Source organism: Anguilla anguilla, chromosome 1 (genome assembly GCF_013347855.1).
Source record: "Anguilla anguilla isolate fAngAng1 chromosome 1, fAngAng1.pri, whole genome shotgun sequence".
NCBI classification, from domain to species: domain Eukaryota; kingdom Metazoa; phylum Chordata; class Actinopteri; order Anguilliformes; family Anguillidae; genus Anguilla; species Anguilla anguilla.
In genome coordinates this window covers 54,849,056-54,866,974 of record NC_049201.1, presented here as the reverse complement: position 1 = coordinate 54,866,974, position 17,919 = coordinate 54,849,056, and the positions used below count along the sequence as shown (strand labels likewise).

Sequence of the window (17,919 nt, the reverse complement as noted above, 5' to 3'; positions counted from 1 at the left end):
GTCTGTTCTGCAAATGGAAGAAATGACAACAAAAGAACAAAATATCATATTGCCTGCATATTGTTCTTCTTTCCTGTCCTTCAGAACTGTGAGGTGTTTCCATAAGGTGAATGTATCCATCCTTTTGTTGAATCCTATTCTGTCTAATTTTGTCCTTTCAGCAGATTTATTTTTATAAAAAGGTGAGAGGTCATTTTTTGACCTAAGTGAAGTAGCCTCACTTGCTGTCATGAGCGCATTTTTCAATCGGGAAAAAGAGAAAAAAACCCTAAGCCATCCAATTACACAATGCACTAAAGATTATATAAAGCCAGATAATCACCAAAACTGCCACGCTTATGAAAACGTAATGTATTCAATGCGAACTTTAATTCCGAAAGTCAAAACAGAACTGCAGCACAAACCTGCACATCATTTAAGTGCATGGGAAGGTCAATATTATTATCCTTCAAGGAGATGCACCCTCCACCCCCCCCCCCCCCCCACTAAAAATATATTAATCAGGAGAGCTTTGCATAAATATGTATAGGAATTACGGGTGGCTGTGGGGGGTGGGAAAAGGCTGTCTGACGATCACTGTGGAGACAGGCTGCTGCATATGTCCAATGTCACAGCGACAGAGGAGGACACTGTCTTCATTATGGGAACGAATTTCCATTGGGGTGGAAGGGGGAGGGGGAAGAAGCACTAACCAGCACCCATTCCGTCACCCTCCCAGACCCCAGCCTCTCAATCCCCAATCCCCGCCCCCCACCCCCCAAGTGGAGCAGGAGTGTGCACTCTCATCGTCCTGAGGGCATGCTACTGCAATGTGTTAGATATTAATTTTAAGTGATACGGAAGAGAAAAAGAAAAGTATGGGGGGCAGGAAGATGCCTGCTTTTGCTTATTATTCTACAACGGATCTATTGCTGTCTCTGTATCAACAACTACACAGCCAAAAGGGCATCATTGGTAAGGACAGGAGGGGCCCTGTTGGCATTTCTGATCGTTTTCTCCTGATCACTTCCTGTTGCAAACATGAGAAGTGACCCTATGGTGAACAGACATATTATCTGAAGGGATTAATTTCATTTCTTTTTTTAATGATAGGTCAGATACTGTACATGTATTTGGAGATGTGTAAAGATAAAAAGCAAAGGTGTTCCTTTGCAGCTCAGACAGATTGCTAGTGCAGATTAATATTCACATGACTAATGGTCAGATTAGGTTTCACATCAACTGATAGATATTCTGAGAGATGTGCTTGGACAACAAGCTTAGCTTAATTAAAATAGAGAATAGATGATCGAGAATTAAATGGAGGATACCAATTAAGCTAAATTTGAGAATTGCTTCTCTTTGCTGTAGTCATTTTTATTAAATTATCCCACAAAAATATGCATTGACACAACGCACATTTGAACTGTTCATATTTTATACAAGTTAGGTTTGAATTTTCCGTATTTTATGCAGCGTATAAAATTCAAAACGAAGCATCTTTAACGAAGTTGCTAAAGAAGAGATGAATGGATTCAGGCAAAATGACAAAATAATATTCTATGACTGCAACACCCACAATTTCCTTCATTCTACACATGTGAGAATCTTGAGTGATGAATAGAAAATAACCGTCTTTTTGTTAAATAACTATCTCTTCTACTGGCATTGCACATTGATAGACAGTGAAATTAAAGGGGAAAAATGTGTTGCTATTCTCAGTAAACAGTAATCCAAACACCCATGAATGACACATGTAAAACCAAAGATTTTGATAAATCAAGACAAAACGTTGACATAGGCCATGAGAACCCACTCCTGCATTATACCAAAATTGCATATAATTTCACATTCACGTTGTCTGTTACTTGGCATTGCTTTAGTGACACCAGCTGGGGAGTTGGAGCGCTGTCCACCAGGGGGCAATGCTGGCCCACAGGTGTGGCAGCAGCTGTGTCTCGGGAACCTCTTTCTAGATGGTGGCGGCGAATTTTGTTTGTGAACTTTTTGCCATGCCTCTGGTTGTAGTTTTTGCTTTGTGTCTCCTTATTTGTTTTCTGATTAAGTGTTGTTTTGATCGCCAGGCCTAATAAAAAGCTTAAAGCTAATTATCCTTTTTGCCAATCTTTGTCTGTTCACCATGTGATGCAGAGACCATCCCCAATGAGCACCACATGTTACGATTTTAAAATCTATGTGAACTGCTTGTCCTCTGTCAATCAATTTGGTACATCAATACAATACAACTATCTTTTAAAGCATGTCTTGAAAGACACAGCCAATTTCATATTTCCCTTATCTCAAGCTCCCACTGTTCATTGACATCTATGATGTCTGTGATATGTGGCTGAAAGCAGCAGACCGGTTTTGATTAGTTTCATGTAGAATGCAGAAGGCTGTTTTTCACAAAATTATCTTTTTTTCTGTCACATTATTTTTTATGTACAGTGCCCTCCAAAAGCATAATAGTAGAGTGAAAGTAGTTATTTTGCTATATACTCAAGGCATTTGGATTTAAGACCAAAAGATGAATATGAGACAAAAGTACTGACAATCAGCTTTTATTTCATAATATTTACATGTATGTACATGTATGAATTTGTCATTTTACAGACACAGCTGTTTTTGTGTTGTCCCTCCATTTTCAGCTGTAGAAAATGAAGTAAATGGATGAACTCAAAAGTAAATTTAAACAACATTCTGATATTTCATTGCATCGCCCTTAAGCACAATAACAGTATCGAGTCTACGACCTATTGACATCACCAAACGTTTGATGTCTTCTTTGGAAATGCGTGCAAGTGGAAGTCTCCACTTCAGCAAGTGAAATGCATGCTTAATTGGATTTAAATCAGGCAACTAACTTGGCCAGTCCAAAACTTTCCACTTTTTCCCATTGATGAATGCATTGATTGCGTAGGCAGTGTGTTTGGGGTCATTGTGTTGCCGCAGGATGAAGGGCCTGCCGATGAGTTTGAAGAAATGTCTTAGTACATAGCAAGACAAGATCTGTCTGTACACTTCTGAATTCAAACCATTGTTGCCATCCTCCATTACATCATCAATAAAGATGAGTGAATCTGTTCCAGAAACAGTCATACTTGCCCAAGCCATGACACTACCTCCTCCATATTTCATAGAGGAGGTGGTATGCTTCGGATTGTGGGCTGTTTCTTGGTTTCTACACATTTGCAGCGTTAAAGGTTTATTTTGGTCTCATCTGTCTAGAAAACTAGTCTGGCTTATCTCTGTATTTTCTGGAAAATTCTAATCTGGCCGTTTGCTTCTTGCTGTGAATGAGAGGTTTGCATTTAGCCCCTATAATTCTGCTCTCAATGTCTACTGCATCCAATGGCTTGTGATATTTACACCCCTGCCCTGTGGAGACGGCTGGTGATGTCACTGACCATTGTTTTATGGTTTTTATTCACAGCTCTTTGGATTGGTCTTTCATCGACTACAGTTGTCTTCCGTGGCCAATCTGTATGGTGTTTGATTCTGAGTCCACCAGTGCTCTCAAAATATAACAGTTTTGTAGCATATATGCTACTGTTAAATGAATGTGAGGCAAACACAATTTATTAAAAAATACTAACTACAACAAACAAAAACAATTACATATACATGAAATAAACTACATGTTAGCCTTGCAGAAAGTAAAGACTATCAAGCAGAATGTGTTGCCGATTTGAGAGATGTACTGTCCCTGCCTGTCTTTTCATATTAAAATCGCAATGTTTCATTAATATGCACAGACACAGCCCACTTTCGTTTGAAAGGCTGCAATTTTTAAAAAGTAGAGCATATTGCAGGCTTTTAATTAAAAGTTTACAATCCCTCAGGCCTGTCCTACATAATTGTGCTTTATTTTTCATTTTTTAAATAGTGTCATTGTCAAATAGGCCCTTAAGAACATCTCCAATGAGTATGTGTTTCTCAGTACGTGCTGTACACTGTAGACATGCTTACTGTAGTCTTTATACATGGAGTTTTCCGCTTTTCTGTGTGTGTGTGTGTGTGCGTGTGTGTGTGTGTGTTTGTGTGTCTTCATGTCCCAGTATATACATAGTAAGAGTATATAGTAGGTGCTATAATGTTGTAACAAGGTAATAATATGGCTATAACATTAATAACTATGAGGGATTTTTATGCATACAAAACTTTTAAATTCTGCTTATGGACTCCAGATTTTATTGTTGAGCAGAAAAAGAAAAGGTTGTTGATGCAGTTACACAGTGTGTAGTATATAGAACGTTACGTAAAATGTTCCAATAAAGCTAGATCTCAAAAATCAGGTATTATATTACTATTATTCCTTGAGATTCACAAGTAATAATAATAATAATAATAATATAACACATTTTTTTTGTTGGAGCAGCAAAAGGTGTTGTTCTTTAACAGGGGCGCAGTGAAGGAGACTGGGAGGTGGGAGAAAGTGAGTGCTTTAAATGGATGTATTTCAACCTCTGAGAAAAGACAGGCAGGACACAGCAAGGAGTTTATTAGATTACCACTGATCTCCCCACTGTGATGACCTGAGAACACAGGCAGTCATTCTCTCTCTCTCTCTCTCTCTCTCTCACACACGCCAGTGATGATAAAAGGAGACCTAGTTGTAGTACAATACTGCCCCCTGCAGTATCTCAGCAGAACAATTCACAGTTTGGCTCACTTCCAGAATAGCACATAATGTTCACACAGTCTGTGCATGTGTACTTGTAGAAATTATATTGTAAAAGAAATGCTGATCTGATGGTATTTTTAAACTGAGTCGTGACAGAAGCATCAGTGTCATACCCTTCACAACACTGGAAGTATGTTACCTGTCAGTCGGCTTGTGATAGAATCACATTCACCATTTATTTCCACTGACAGAATCCTCTCTGAACCTAAGGGCAATAATAGCTCTGTCTGCTGCTGTCTGTCAGGGCTGAAGCAGTACCTATCAAGACAGTCTGGCACTCGAACATTTCCCCCTCTACCTTTTCCCATTCAACCTGACTGGGAGATGACCCTCCTCCCAAATTGCACAGCGTTTCAGTGTGATTGTAGGCCACAGGGAACGTTTCTGTCACACCTCCCCATCTCACAAATAATGGGACTCACAGCAAATTACTCTACAGCTTAGGCCACAGCGCAATGGAGTTTGACAGCCTATGTTCAAAACTCATTCATGGTTTTTCCTCATTCTTTAATCAAGCTCGCTATCCATTTAAAATTACCCAGAGACATATAGGGTCATTTATCATATATGGAACATTTTTGTTGATCTATTATATGGAGTATTGCCTTAGTGCCTTTACCTACATGGCATGACCAAACTTGCCTTGTGCACAGTTAATGTTTTATCTGTAAATTCTCACTCATGGCAGCTGCATTACCCGTATGATGCATGTGGAAATTTCCATTTTACATCTGAAACCAGCCAATCAAATATGACAATGTCCAGTTCTTGTGTTATTTTCTTTTCACATGTGAATATTTTAATTCACATTCCAAAATGTTAAATTCACATGTGAAATTGTGATTTTTACATGCAAAAAGGCAAATTTCACATTTTTTTTTTCCAAAAGAATATAAAAGGTTCAAGACCAGCTCCTTAATACATGTGGGTAAAGGGTTGTCCAACTGTGGACCCTGTCCATAAGAGGGTGACAGAACAGTATTATCAATGAAAGCACTACCTTGTCCTATGGATGGAAGATATATGTCAGAAAAAGTTGTACCTTATTTTAGACACAAATGTTTTCAAAGGAGAACTTTTATGTGACAATGGAATAATGGTGAACGAAATAACAGCAGCAAAAACAAAGGCTATTTCTGAGGGGTTTTTTTTTTAATAGCCAGTATTTTTTTTTTAAATAAATACATTTATAAAGTTTCCAAAGTTTCAAGTTTACAGGAGGCCCGCTGTTATTTCACAGTCTGTCAGACATTACCAAGTGGTAACTCATTTGTCTGAACCTGATGCCTCAGTTCCGCTCTGGCTTATGTTGATGGGTGACGCACATTGGCATCCATTAGCTAGGAAGTGGAATCAGTGGAATCCAGCAAAACAATTAACTCAAAAAAAGCCCAAATGTGATCCTCCCTACCAACAGACCAAAGTCCCTGTTAATGCAGGGACTCTACCGAGTGGACCAGATACCAAAAACAATTTATTGGTGAATAACGTGTAGTTGTGTGCAGATTGACAGAATACTGACACTAGTTCAGAGAGAATGAGCCTGTGCTTCCAGCTTCCTTTGTATGCACTGTGCAAAAGTCAGAGACCACCCTTCCATTTATTCAATTTCCAGTCAAACCAACCACTCAGTGCAAATGTTTTTTTTTTCCAGTGTTAGGCAATAATGCAGTAAACATTTACTTAACAGAAAATTACAGAAAAGCCTCCACCACTACTTATAATATTAAATATATCAGTATGTATCCACTCTTTCTCTTGTGCATCCTGCTACCACTTTGTCTTCTGTCCTTCCAATCAACAAACAAGTTACAGCTGTGGCCTCCCAACAAAATTTGTTACTAAAAGTATACATGGTATTGTTAGAACTCATTGCCTTCATAAATGACTCTAACGTACAAACAAACAACTATCCAAACACACCTTATCTGTACTTGCAGATGTGCATCTAAAATGGCTACAGAAAATGAAAATAATTGAACTGCGTAGGGAAGTTGGAAGTCAAAGGAAAACAAGTAAAACTGGAGTTCAACAGATTATTGCAATATACAGAGAAAATGGCACTACCAGCCGTGCAAGAACTGGTAGACCAACAAAACGATCACCATCACAAAGGCAGTACTTTGAGAGAGAAAAAATAAGTTCTGCTCTCACTACATATCTGTACAAATTCACAGGTGTTTATGTGGGAAGACAACACAATGATATGGGTCTGAAAGGATTTATGGCTGTCAAAAAGCCACTACTGAGAAAAGGAAATAAAAGGGAAGAAAATTTGCACTAGCACAATGAAACTGGACACCTGAGATGTGGAGCAAGATTTTATGGATCAACGAGTCTAATTTTGAGATTTTTGGAAGTAAGAGAAGGCAGTATGTACATCACCAAAGCAATAAAAGACTACTTGAACCATGTCTGCAACCATCAGTCAAGCATGGTGGAGGATCATTTCAAGTTTGGGGTTGTATAACAATATCTTGAGTTGGTGATAAATACAAACAAATCTATGTAGCATGCACTAGGTAGTATGCACTGAGTAATATGTTCTATGTAGTATACATGAGAAAGTATGTACTAAGTAGTGTGTGCTATGTAGTCTGCACCAGGTAGTATGCGCTATGCAGTGTGTACTACATAATACTAGTCAGTGTGTACTAGGTAGAATGCGAGCTCAAATAGTCAATATCGTTTATGGTAACTTGGACTCATTTTGATATCAGTACTTTTAATGGCAGTGCTTTGTACGCGTGAGTAACGTGGCATTTTAGTTGAAAACAATTTTAAAAAAAATTTTATTGATATGTTCTTTTCCCATCTACTTATCGTAATAAAACCCGGAAGTTCATGAAACTCGGATTCTGTATGACGTCAAAGCTAGCCAATCCGCTTAGAGACAGGGAACCGGTCGACATCGCGGGAAGGACGCGACGCTATGAAATATCATGGCTGGGTTTTTGGGCTATTATTTGTTTAAACTATGTGCGCTGATATGCATTTTTGAAAACTAACTTTAGTATTCGATTGGTTAGAAAGTAAGGTAAATCTTTGTAAAGTATCCAAACTTTAGCAGTTAGTTTGCCAGTCCGTTGCATTGGTGAAAACTCTTAAGACTAGCTCTATTTGACTGGATAAACCAGCTAGGTTGCTAGGATAACACATACTCACGTCCGCTAGCCCAGACGCACAGTAACTGAGCGTGTAAGCGATTTCAGTTGCTAGCTAGTTTGACGGCTATATATCATTTACTATAGATGAAACTTGACGAAATGTATTAGCCTGCTAATTTGCCCAAGTAGCTGCTACATCAAATAGCTAGCCCTAACTTGCTATCTGGCAACCTATCCAAAGAAGGGATGCAAACCAACTACTTTACCCATAAACCCGTATGAATCGTGGTAGTGAAGTACTTATGTTGGATACGTTGAATTAGCTAGTCGGTGGCATTTATGTACTCTTCGTCTGTGACATTGTTAACATTGCCGTATTGATGTAGCTATGTACGTAGCAATATGGTGTAACTTAGCAACTGACTAGCTAGGTTAGTGCAATTGCTAACTTGACGTTTAACACGAGTAGCGAGCAAGAACCCGTACTGTACTTAACGTTAATGTTAGCCAGCTATATCCCGTTGGTAACTACAGAGCTTAGATATCGACTTGTCTTAAGACGCCCCATCACAACCTGCCTAAAGTTACTAAATCAGATCTGTGTGTATATTTCCTGCAGTGCACATCGTGAAGATTATATTCATAGTATGAATCATGTCCCGCCGACTTACTAAAGAGGAATTGGATGAACAGTTTGAGCAGTTTTTAAAGGAGGTGGGTAACTAACGTCACAGCATTGTAACCAATATACAAAAATGTATTTTATTTATTTATTTGACAGTGTCCCTGAATTAGCTATTAAGCTAGATTTCGTCTGTTGTGCCTAGGGAGGTATCAGTAAAAGATGATGTTTATAGAATGTCAGTGTTAAAAGACATACAAACCTATTACCATTTTAGTTAAGAAGGAAAAAAAAAAGAAAAACACACCACACGCCCCATAACAGTAATGGTCACATGATCGATTTGATTTCACCGTGATTTCAGTTGTGATTTATAACTTTTAAAACTGATCCATTTTCTTATGCTGTTAGGTGTTGCATTCCAAATATTTGTTGATTTGATGGTAAATATTGATTGACCAAATTCAGTTGATCTATGATGTTATACAGTACACCATCGCCTGTAGTGGATGTGCTAGTTTGCCTAGGCATATGTGAACACTGCAACAACAACTTAAGTCATGTGTTATAGCCTACATCCCGCAGGTATGTGCATGCTGCACAAAGTTATGTATTTATTTATTATATTGCAACAATGATATTTGGTGGTTTTTTGTCTAAAACTTTCAAATTTTGCTGATATAAAGTTTGTAGCGGTCTGAGAGTGGTTTTTCCTGTTTGGGACCAGCTTGTAATAAAATAGCGTTAAAGAATGCATATAGGCCTATAACTTAGTAGCATCTATTGACAGTTGATTTCTAATAAATCTGAGGTTTTACTATACTGATGACTTCTTTCACTCGTTTTTTGAAAGTCGTGTGAATCAATAACTACTCTGAGATATTTAAGATATGATACAACCGGAATGTTTTCACCATTAACAACTGCAACTGGCTGATCTACTTTCTTTTTCTTGATTGAGAAGCAAATGGATGCAATCTTACCCAAATTTAAAGTGAGGCAGGATTCTATGAGATTGTTGCTGTGGCTGATGCTCATTTATATGCAGTCTGTTGTCTAGTCTTAGCATGTGCATAGATGACTGCATCATTAGCATATATTTGAGTTTTAATGTCATACTGGTTACATTCATACTCGCATTTTATTGTTATTACTGGTTTAATCACTTGAGATGGGTCAATTCTCACTGCTTTATACATGGAGAATAAAGACAGTGTCCATTAATGCACGTGAAACACATTACATGCTTCTTATTTTCTTTTTTTCAGTGGTTTCATGACATTGCCACAGTCCTAACATCTGAAATAGCATAGGCTAATATTACAGCAGGGGTTCTGAAACGGGTCCATGAAAGAGTCGGCGACCTATCAAGATCATGCTGTTTCATTATGCATGTTTAAAGCATAAATCGCTCTTTTAGATGCTCAGATAAGTAATCCTTGCCTGGTGTACAAGGGTCACTCCTGGCAATTTTGTGATATATCCCTTATGTAATGAAGTAATGGTACAAATATGCTTGTGTGTGCTTCGGTTATATAGCCGCTGCATGGTTACCTCCCTGCATTGTATTGGATTAAAGGTTTCAACCCTAAGCCCCTCTTCACCCTACCTCACTAAAATGCTTATCAGTCATCGGGTGTTCGTGTTAGGCAGCCTTGAGATGATGCTCCACGCACGTCCACATCTGTGATGCTTCACCGTCTTCTCCGCAGTCTGTCTCTGATGATTCCGTGGACCTGGGTGGCAGTACTAAAGGATCCAGCGTGCTGGACAGCTTGGGGAAGACCAGGCAAGCCCCAGCAGAAAAGAAGACAGTCTCACGCCCCTGGTGGCAGGACGATGAGGACAGCGCCGACTCCACCGCGGGAGGTAGGAATGGGCTTCCTGAAGGCCCGAAAGCTTTCTGCTTCGCCTCGCAATGGCACGTGGGATAGCCGTCCCAGAGTTGGCTTGAATGTGCTTCTATCCCAAATATTTTAAAAGATTTGAGTGCTGATTGTGACTTACATGTTGTGACTGAACTTAATTGAGCACAACTTGTTGTGTCTTGTTAGCAAGAAAAAGTTTTTTTTAGTGTTTTCAAAGTTTTTTTAAATGACCACTTTTCTGTTTGCTGAAGATTAGTCCTAACGCATCCTAAAATTCCTTGTGACTTTGTTGAACGCATTCATTTTGCATCATTTGCTTTCATGATTCCGCTTCAGGATTTGCCCCGTCTTCAGTAATGTGTAGTTCAGGAAATGCTACACTAGATGGCGCTATATATCAAAAGATGAACTGTATGTCTCCTGAGGCCCAGATGAAAATGTACAGTGTGCCGGAATCACGTAATCAATAACCTGCAGATGTAATCTATGGATTCAGTTCCTCCAGATGTCTATAAAGAGAAGAAGCAATGCTATTGAAGTATTTTTCTGTGATGTATTTAGGTAGTGCTCGAGATTGGAATTATGGGGCTGATAAGACCCATTTTTCTGTCTGTAATGGCTGATGCCAGTGTCGTCCTGTTTTACATGCGATGGATGAGACAGTTTTCGGTCCAGTGGGGGCTATTAAGGGTTCAAAGATTTCTAATTATTTTGTGGGCTGTCCTGCAGCTTGTACAGCTGGGAGTCATTCAACTCAAGGGAGAGTACTGTCTGGCATGAAAAGGCTGGTGAAAGTACAGTAAGAAAAAATGACAGTAGTAAATAAGCATATGTCCACTTCACACATTATTTCAGCCGTGTTATTATTGTTTTAGTAATGGAAGCAAATGCGCTCCATAGTTTTTAATTTGAATGCCGTTGTGAATACATTTTACCAGGCTAATTAAAATGCATTTAACCAAATAAAATGGTTCTGCATGTTTATTATTAAGGTTTGAGCAGTAATTAATTAACCTGTTATAAAAACATGTTCGCTTAATGGAGTTTCCATCCGGAATTTTGTGGGGGGGAGGGGGAAGGGGAGGGGGCGTGGGTTTCTGTATAAAGAAATGTTCGCAGTATTATCCATTCAGTCCACGATGTTGATTGAGGAAGCAGAGTGCCATCACGTTCCTTTACTGGAGTCATACTGGGAGCCAGCAAAAGAAAGGTCTGTGTGGGTTCAGGGGTTCATAAAGCACAGGAAGGAACCTGCAGTGTTTGATTGCTTGGCTCAGAATATGAGTCTCTCTGTGCAGGATATTCTGGGGGAAATTTCCTGTTTCCTTGGAGCAGTTTAATGACATGCTTCACATCCGTGGTCCAAATCAGGAGTCAGTAACTTCAACCAAATGCCTGGTCTCCGTCTTCAATAAGTAACTGAATTTGCTCTTGAATGGTACCCTAATTCATCATTCATTCATCAGTCTAGAGAGCTTCTGATTTTCAGTAGTGCTTTGCATGTGAGTTTGGCTGGTATAAATAATCAATTTAAAACAAATAATAAGAGGGTCTTATGACTATGATTAAGCTACTACTTGAGCATGACATTTTCACTTAATTTACCGCATCAGTACTGCATCAAGTGCAGAGATTATATAGAGCATGTGTATTGCATTGTGATGCACTCAGAAAAAAAGGTATTAAACAAAATGTGCATCACTGGGGTGGTCCTCTATAGACACTGACAGTTGCACTGCTAGCCAGCAGTACATTCATTTAATAAATATATGTAAGCAGTGCATGTATTTATTAATTAATTTGTACCTTTGTGCTTGTAAAAGGTATTTATTAATATCCAAATGGAACGTTATTGTACGTTCTGGGTACACTTGGCAAATTTCCGCAAAGAACAAAAATGTGCCTCCACTGCACATTTATTTCTGAGAGTTTATCAGGTATAATCTTAGAGTCGGGCCAATAACTATGAGTTTTTATTGCTGGTGGCAGCATGACCCAAGTATTATTATGCATGCCCGGTGTTTTTCCATGATTTGTGCTCTTTTATAAGGGGGAGAGTGGAGGACGTAGCCTAGATTCCGCTCTGGATTTTTGCAATATGTAAAAATGATTTTAGTGCTAACGTCAAGTGGGAGTGAAAATATTAGTGTAACAGACTACGGTAAACAACCGCTGTTCGTACAGGAAAGTTTTGTGGGGCGATTACATTTTTTGGACGCAGAATTTTTGTGTGGATTGATGAAATGAACCTCGCTGGGGGATGTGAGCTCGGCGGTGACCGCGCACTGGAACGCATTAGCTTCGCGCCGCCAACCGGAACCGCATTAATGAGCCTCTCACAGGTGGCAGCTGCTGGAGGGATGTGGGGGTGGAGGGAAGCCATTTTGTTTCCTCTGGGTAATCTGTCACACGGCACAAAAAAAGCAGTGGGTGATATTAGTAGGTATCAGTGCTTTTAGCTCATGCACTGTAGCAACACTGGTATCTTTCACAGGTTCCATTATCTCTCTCATTTCCTGAAGCGATTAGCAGTGGTAACAGTGGGGATGTAGTCTCTGATTGACCAGAGAGTGTGTCTGTTTGCAATATGTGGGTGCAGTAGGTCAAAGAAGCCAAGCCACGACTACCGAGAAGAGCAAAGTCGTGTTTCTGTCTGTACCCAACTGAGTGCAGTCCTCAACTGTCGCAAGGCAACACCGACTTAAGAATTGCTTAAATGTATGAGCCGTATTGTTGTGTTCTCATGAATTTGCTCAGGTGATAAAGTACATTTGAAGCAGTGTCGAGGCCTTTCCCTGGGATTTGGTTTGCGTGTGTTTGAGGAGACCGGGGAGCAAAAGCCTGCCTTATGGCTGAGTGGATTTAATGAAGCGAGCTGTTCTCCAAATCCCTCAAAGGCTGCTTTTTTATCACTGTGTGTCAGCAGTCATTCAGGATTCAATAATATTTGGCTGGACCGCAACAGCGGGGCCAGCCCTACAAACGCGAATGTCTGTGACTGAGTGATCTGAGTGACTGAGTGATGAAGTTACACCATTGGTCAGCCGAGTTATGAAGTTACACCATTGGTCGGCCGAATGAAGTCTGTTAGGTCCAGCCATATACTAGGTTTTGACCTGATCTTGTTTCTCAAGAAAGGAAGCAGTCACAGGACAGAGTCCAGGACTTCACCTTGGTGTGAAGTTTGTGAGCTCTGAGAATTAAATAAGCATGGTCTTCATTTACTAAAGGAATGTATGATTGAAGAAGAACCACAAGATTGTGTTCTATGCAAATGAGCAGCCTAGCTGCTTTCTTACAAACTGAATGGGATTAATTTTATGTTGCAGCACAGCGCAGTTTGTGCTAGGCTAATATGCACAAGTGACTAGTTGGCTACTGACTTCCTGTTACCTACCTACAGTTTCTCAGGAACAGACTATGACATGTTAAGAGGATGTTTATTTTTACTTTTAATCGAATAAAGTTTAGAGTGCTAGCTCTGGCACTGTGCCCTGCTCACTGACCAGCGATGTCCACTGCAATGCTACTGGGAAGCTGATTGAACCAGGGCGGAACAGCACTATTGACCAATAAATGATTGCTTTTCGCACTGGTCCATCTTAACTACAGGTTGTTTTTTTTTTTTTGGAAATGTGATGTCAGTGTGAGTGAGGTGGGCACTCAGCGAGAGTTTCTCCGTGAAGGGACATGACCGACCACGGTCCCAAACAGAGGAAGACTCAGAGATTCATTGATTATTGGAGAGGGCGAATTGGGCATTGTTTGGCGTTCCATAGAACATGTTCCATGCCAAAGTGAATTTTACATTTTGTGCTGAACCAAATTAAGTAATGCAGTCTGCTGTATAATCTAACTACAGGCTTTGTTTTTTGGGTTGTGATGGATTAGGCTGTGTTTCCGCATCCCATTTGTGTGTGTGTGTGTGTGTGTACACTCTAGTAGGTTGGCATTCCCTCAATATCGACACTGTAAGTAGTGAGATCTGTATAGTTGTCCTTTGGTCTATAGTCCTCTTTAGGGTTGTAGATTGTCATCTTTATGTTTGTATTTTGGTGACTAGTTTCCTCCAGAGAGACATGGCCTGTGGTCATGTGTAGATCACTTAAGCCTGATGGAGCTCTTCAGGAGATTCAGAGCTCGATGGAGACTGAACTATTTTCAGGGCAGGTTGGCACTATTTTCAAATGGAGAAGGAAGGGTTTATGTCAGATTAGGTATTTGGTTTTCCCTGGTTAATGTAGCAAATGAAAACCTCATGCCGTTATGTAGCAGGAGATCGAGAGCACCTGCTCTGCAGGGAACTAAAGCTGTTCAGTTGATTTCCTGTTCCTCAAATCCGTATTTCACTATCTCCTCTAAAATCCTACAGGTGCTCCAAGCGCGAGCAGAAACTTTGATGAAACTCTTTTTCATTTCCACATTCCCTCTCATTTCCTGTTTGTCTATCTGTTGACCTTCAACTCACATTTCCCTGTCCGTATGCTGCTGTTTCTGCGTGCTGGTGCCCCACCCCACCCGGCCCTGCCCCGCCCCACCCTCTTTCTCCTCTTGGCAGAGGGAACGGGGAGGCGCAAGTTCATAAAGGTGAGGAAGCCCAAGGAGGGGGCATTTCCAAGCGACCCCGTGGGGCAGGAGGATAGCAGCAGGCCCGGAGGCAGCCCACCCCAGGGTACGGCCTGAAGCCCTCAGAACCCCCGACCAGCAGAGCCCCCTGCAGCCGTCCGCCAGCCTCCACTGCGTGCTGCCATTCCCGTTGTGTCCCACCCCCTGTAGAGGCTCATGGGATTGGCTTAGCTCACCCAAATAATGTGTTTCGCTGTTGTGTTTGGCGACACGACCCTTTTTGCTGGCGTATGTAGAGATGTAGTGCCTGTAGTGCGTCCATTGCTGCCGGTGTGTCTTTTTCACCTTTTTTTGGTCGTCCTCTGTATCTGATCTTGATTTCCTGGCCCCTTCCTGCACCCTCCGTGTCTGGTCCTCCTCTTCTGTACGCCACAGCCCCTGTCGAGCCAACTCCCAAACCACGCAGTAGAGCTCTGGACAAGTTCAGCCAGCTGGAAAATCTCCACAAGGCCAAACGGGCCTCCGATGATGCGCCGGGGCAGAGAAGTCACCGACAGGAAGACGCTGACAAACAGGCTGCACACGATGCCCTTAGCCAAGGGAGTCCTGAGCAAGAAGAACCTTGTGGTGTACGTGGACAGATCAGTCCAAAACAAGAAGACTCTCATGATGCATCTGGGCAGCTGAGTCCAGATCAGGATTCCCATAATACACCGGAGAAGACCAGCATTAGTGATTCACAGGGAAACGGGGATGGTAACAACACTTATATTGCTCTGTAGCAGACTCAGATACCCTCCCCATGCTCCTAGTATAACTAGAAGTGGACCCTGTGGAGTTGAACCCTTTGGAGAGAGGTCGTTCTGTTCTGTCACATCCATACAGAACGTTCTGTTTTGTCATCATTAATAGGACATTCCTTGCTTCTGTTTTTTATGTGGAAATAGAGCATTTACTAGTTGGTCTTTTCCTGTCTTTTTCTTCACAAACTCACTTTGACAAGTTTGTTAGGTTATTTGTTTATTCGAGTGTTCAATTTCCAAGTAAGCCTACCTTGTTATTGTGACTATTTTGTTGAGGAATGATGTCTTCCTGTAGTGGCTGATTGTTGAGGCCATTGTGACACTCATTAATAGCACTTTACTTCCATCACATACTAATAGAGAGCTAGCCCACAAAAGGCAGAGTCACATGGTGTAATCAGTCGTTAACTAAATAATGGCTACCTCCCTTTCTTTTACGTAAGGCCATTTTCAGAAAATGGGTATCGGAAATATAACTGAAAGCTCAGTCCAATTAATTTGTTTTCTGAGCTGTTTGTTTTTTCAGCCTTGCTTTCAGGATGTGACAATGTCCTCTCTACACTACTGCCCTGAATACTGCTCCACACTGCTGCTCAGGCCACTGCTCCACTGCTACCATGACCTCTTTTCCTCATTGCTTTTCAGGGCTGCTGGCTTCTGGGAAGACTTTCCGGAAATCTCTGAGAAAATCTCAACCCATTCAGGAGGAGGATGAGGAGCAGCTACCAGCCATGCACCAGAGAGAGGAAGAACTGGAAGAGGAAGCAGCAGAGCAAGTCCTCTTCAGCAGGGACAGTCTAGAGCCAGAGGGTGAGACATCATTGTCACCATCACTCTTGGAAGGGCTGAGGTTCATCTCTGATATCATAAAAGGATGTCATGACCCGTTTCCTCTAATGACAGAGATTTGTTTGTAGATTAAAAGCAGTCCCGCTTGTCCCTAAATATAACCTAAGCACCGCTTGTCTTGCACGGTTGCTTTTGTTTTTAATGGTGTACGAAATTGCATTCTCTTCAGTTAAATTTCAAATGATGATGGATTTAACACAGAAGTACCAGAAATATTCTTAAATATAAGAACAAGTAAGAAAACTAATATTTTGGGGGGGAAATGGGTACATATTCTAGCACTTGAAAGGTACACAAATAGCCAAAAGTATGTGGACACCTGGCATTCAACACCACTTTGCTGCTTGTTGCTATAACAACTTCCACTGTTCTGGGAAGGCTTTATACTAGATGTTGGAGCATTGCTGCAGGGATTTGCTTTCTTTCAGCCAGAAGAGCATTAGTGAGGTCGGGCACTGATTGGGCGTTTAGGCCTGGCTTGCAGTTGGCTTTCCCATTCATCCCAAAGGTGCTGCATGAGGTGCTCTATGCAGGCCAGTCAAGTTCTGAAACACCGTTCTCAACAAAACCATTTCTGTGTGGACCTCGCTGTGTGCCCCGGGGACATTGTCATACTGAAACAGGAAAGGGCCTTCCCCAACTATTGGGAAAGCACAGAATTGTCTACAATACAATTGTATGCTGTAGCATAAAGACTTGCCTTCACTGGAACTAAGGAGCCTACCCCAAACCATGAAAAACAGCCTCAGACCAAGTGGTGTCCAGATAGCTTTGGTCATATAGTATATGTAATCCAAGCAATAAAATCTATCTCTTCTTCCCTTTCTCTTTCCTTCCTTGTCTCTGGACTCAGAGTCCGTTATGGCATCGGGGCCGGGAGTGGACGGCTTTGGAAAGGGTCTGGACACTCTGGACGAGGAGGAGGAGAAGGCCCGGTTCTTCTCTGCCCTGGAGAGAGGAGCCTCCTCCACCATCGACTACTCCAGACTGAACAGGGAGCTGGACTCTGCACTGTCTACTCCCGCTCACACCTTGAGGTGCCGCCCGCCGTCCGTCTGACCAGCTGTCCGTCTGTCCCTGTCTCCCTCCCTGGCTTGTTAAAGCTTATTATGCGTGCTGTGGCATGTTGTGTATTGCGTCTCAGAGTTTAACACAGGTGGTTGTTTTTCAGGAAGGCAGACGATGTCAGGAGTGAAGAGGAGCATAGAGCAGAAAGGGTTCGGGACTCCAGAAGCTCTCCAGGTTAGCAAGCCACATCTGCACTTTCCCCTCTCTTACTACACAGTGTCTGTCTCTTCAGCTCCCCCTACGTGCCACTCCTCAGTATGACATTTAAGCTGTCATCACCACCGGTGTTGGGTCCCCCCCGTTATCTAAACGATTGCGTTCTGCTTCTGCTTTGTTGTAGCTTCTCCGAATTACAGCGAGGATTTTGAGGATG

At 41.4% G+C, this 17,919-nt stretch overlaps 1 protein-coding gene across 3 annotated transcripts in view; it reads left to right on the top strand.

Annotated features, from left to right (window-relative positions):
• Positions 1–7,564: 7,564 nt before the first annotated feature.
• cep162 (centrosomal protein 162) overlaps positions 7,565–17,919 on the top strand; it is a 50,522-nt gene continuing 40,167 nt past the window's right edge. The window contains exons 1-8 of one of the 3 annotated variants that reach the window (XM_035384607.1): positions 7,565–7,700; positions 8,390–8,484; positions 10,105–10,261; positions 15,262–15,582; positions 16,275–16,439; positions 17,332–17,515; positions 17,650–17,720; positions 17,887–17,919. The exon at positions 17,887–17,919 is cut by the window's right edge and continues 29 nt beyond it. In XM_035384607.1, the coding sequence (XP_035240498.1) occupies positions 8,425–8,484; positions 10,105–10,261; positions 15,262–15,582; positions 16,275–16,439; positions 17,332–17,515; positions 17,650–17,720; positions 17,887–17,919 (991 nt within the window). In that variant the 5' untranslated portion in view covers positions 7,565–7,700; positions 8,390–8,424. Of the gene's footprint in view, positions 7,862–8,389; positions 8,485–10,104; positions 10,262–15,261; positions 15,583–16,274; positions 16,440–17,331; positions 17,516–17,649; positions 17,721–17,886 lie in introns of all 3 variants that reach the window. The other 2 variants (XM_035384617.1, XM_035384624.1) reach the window with 2 other exon arrangements.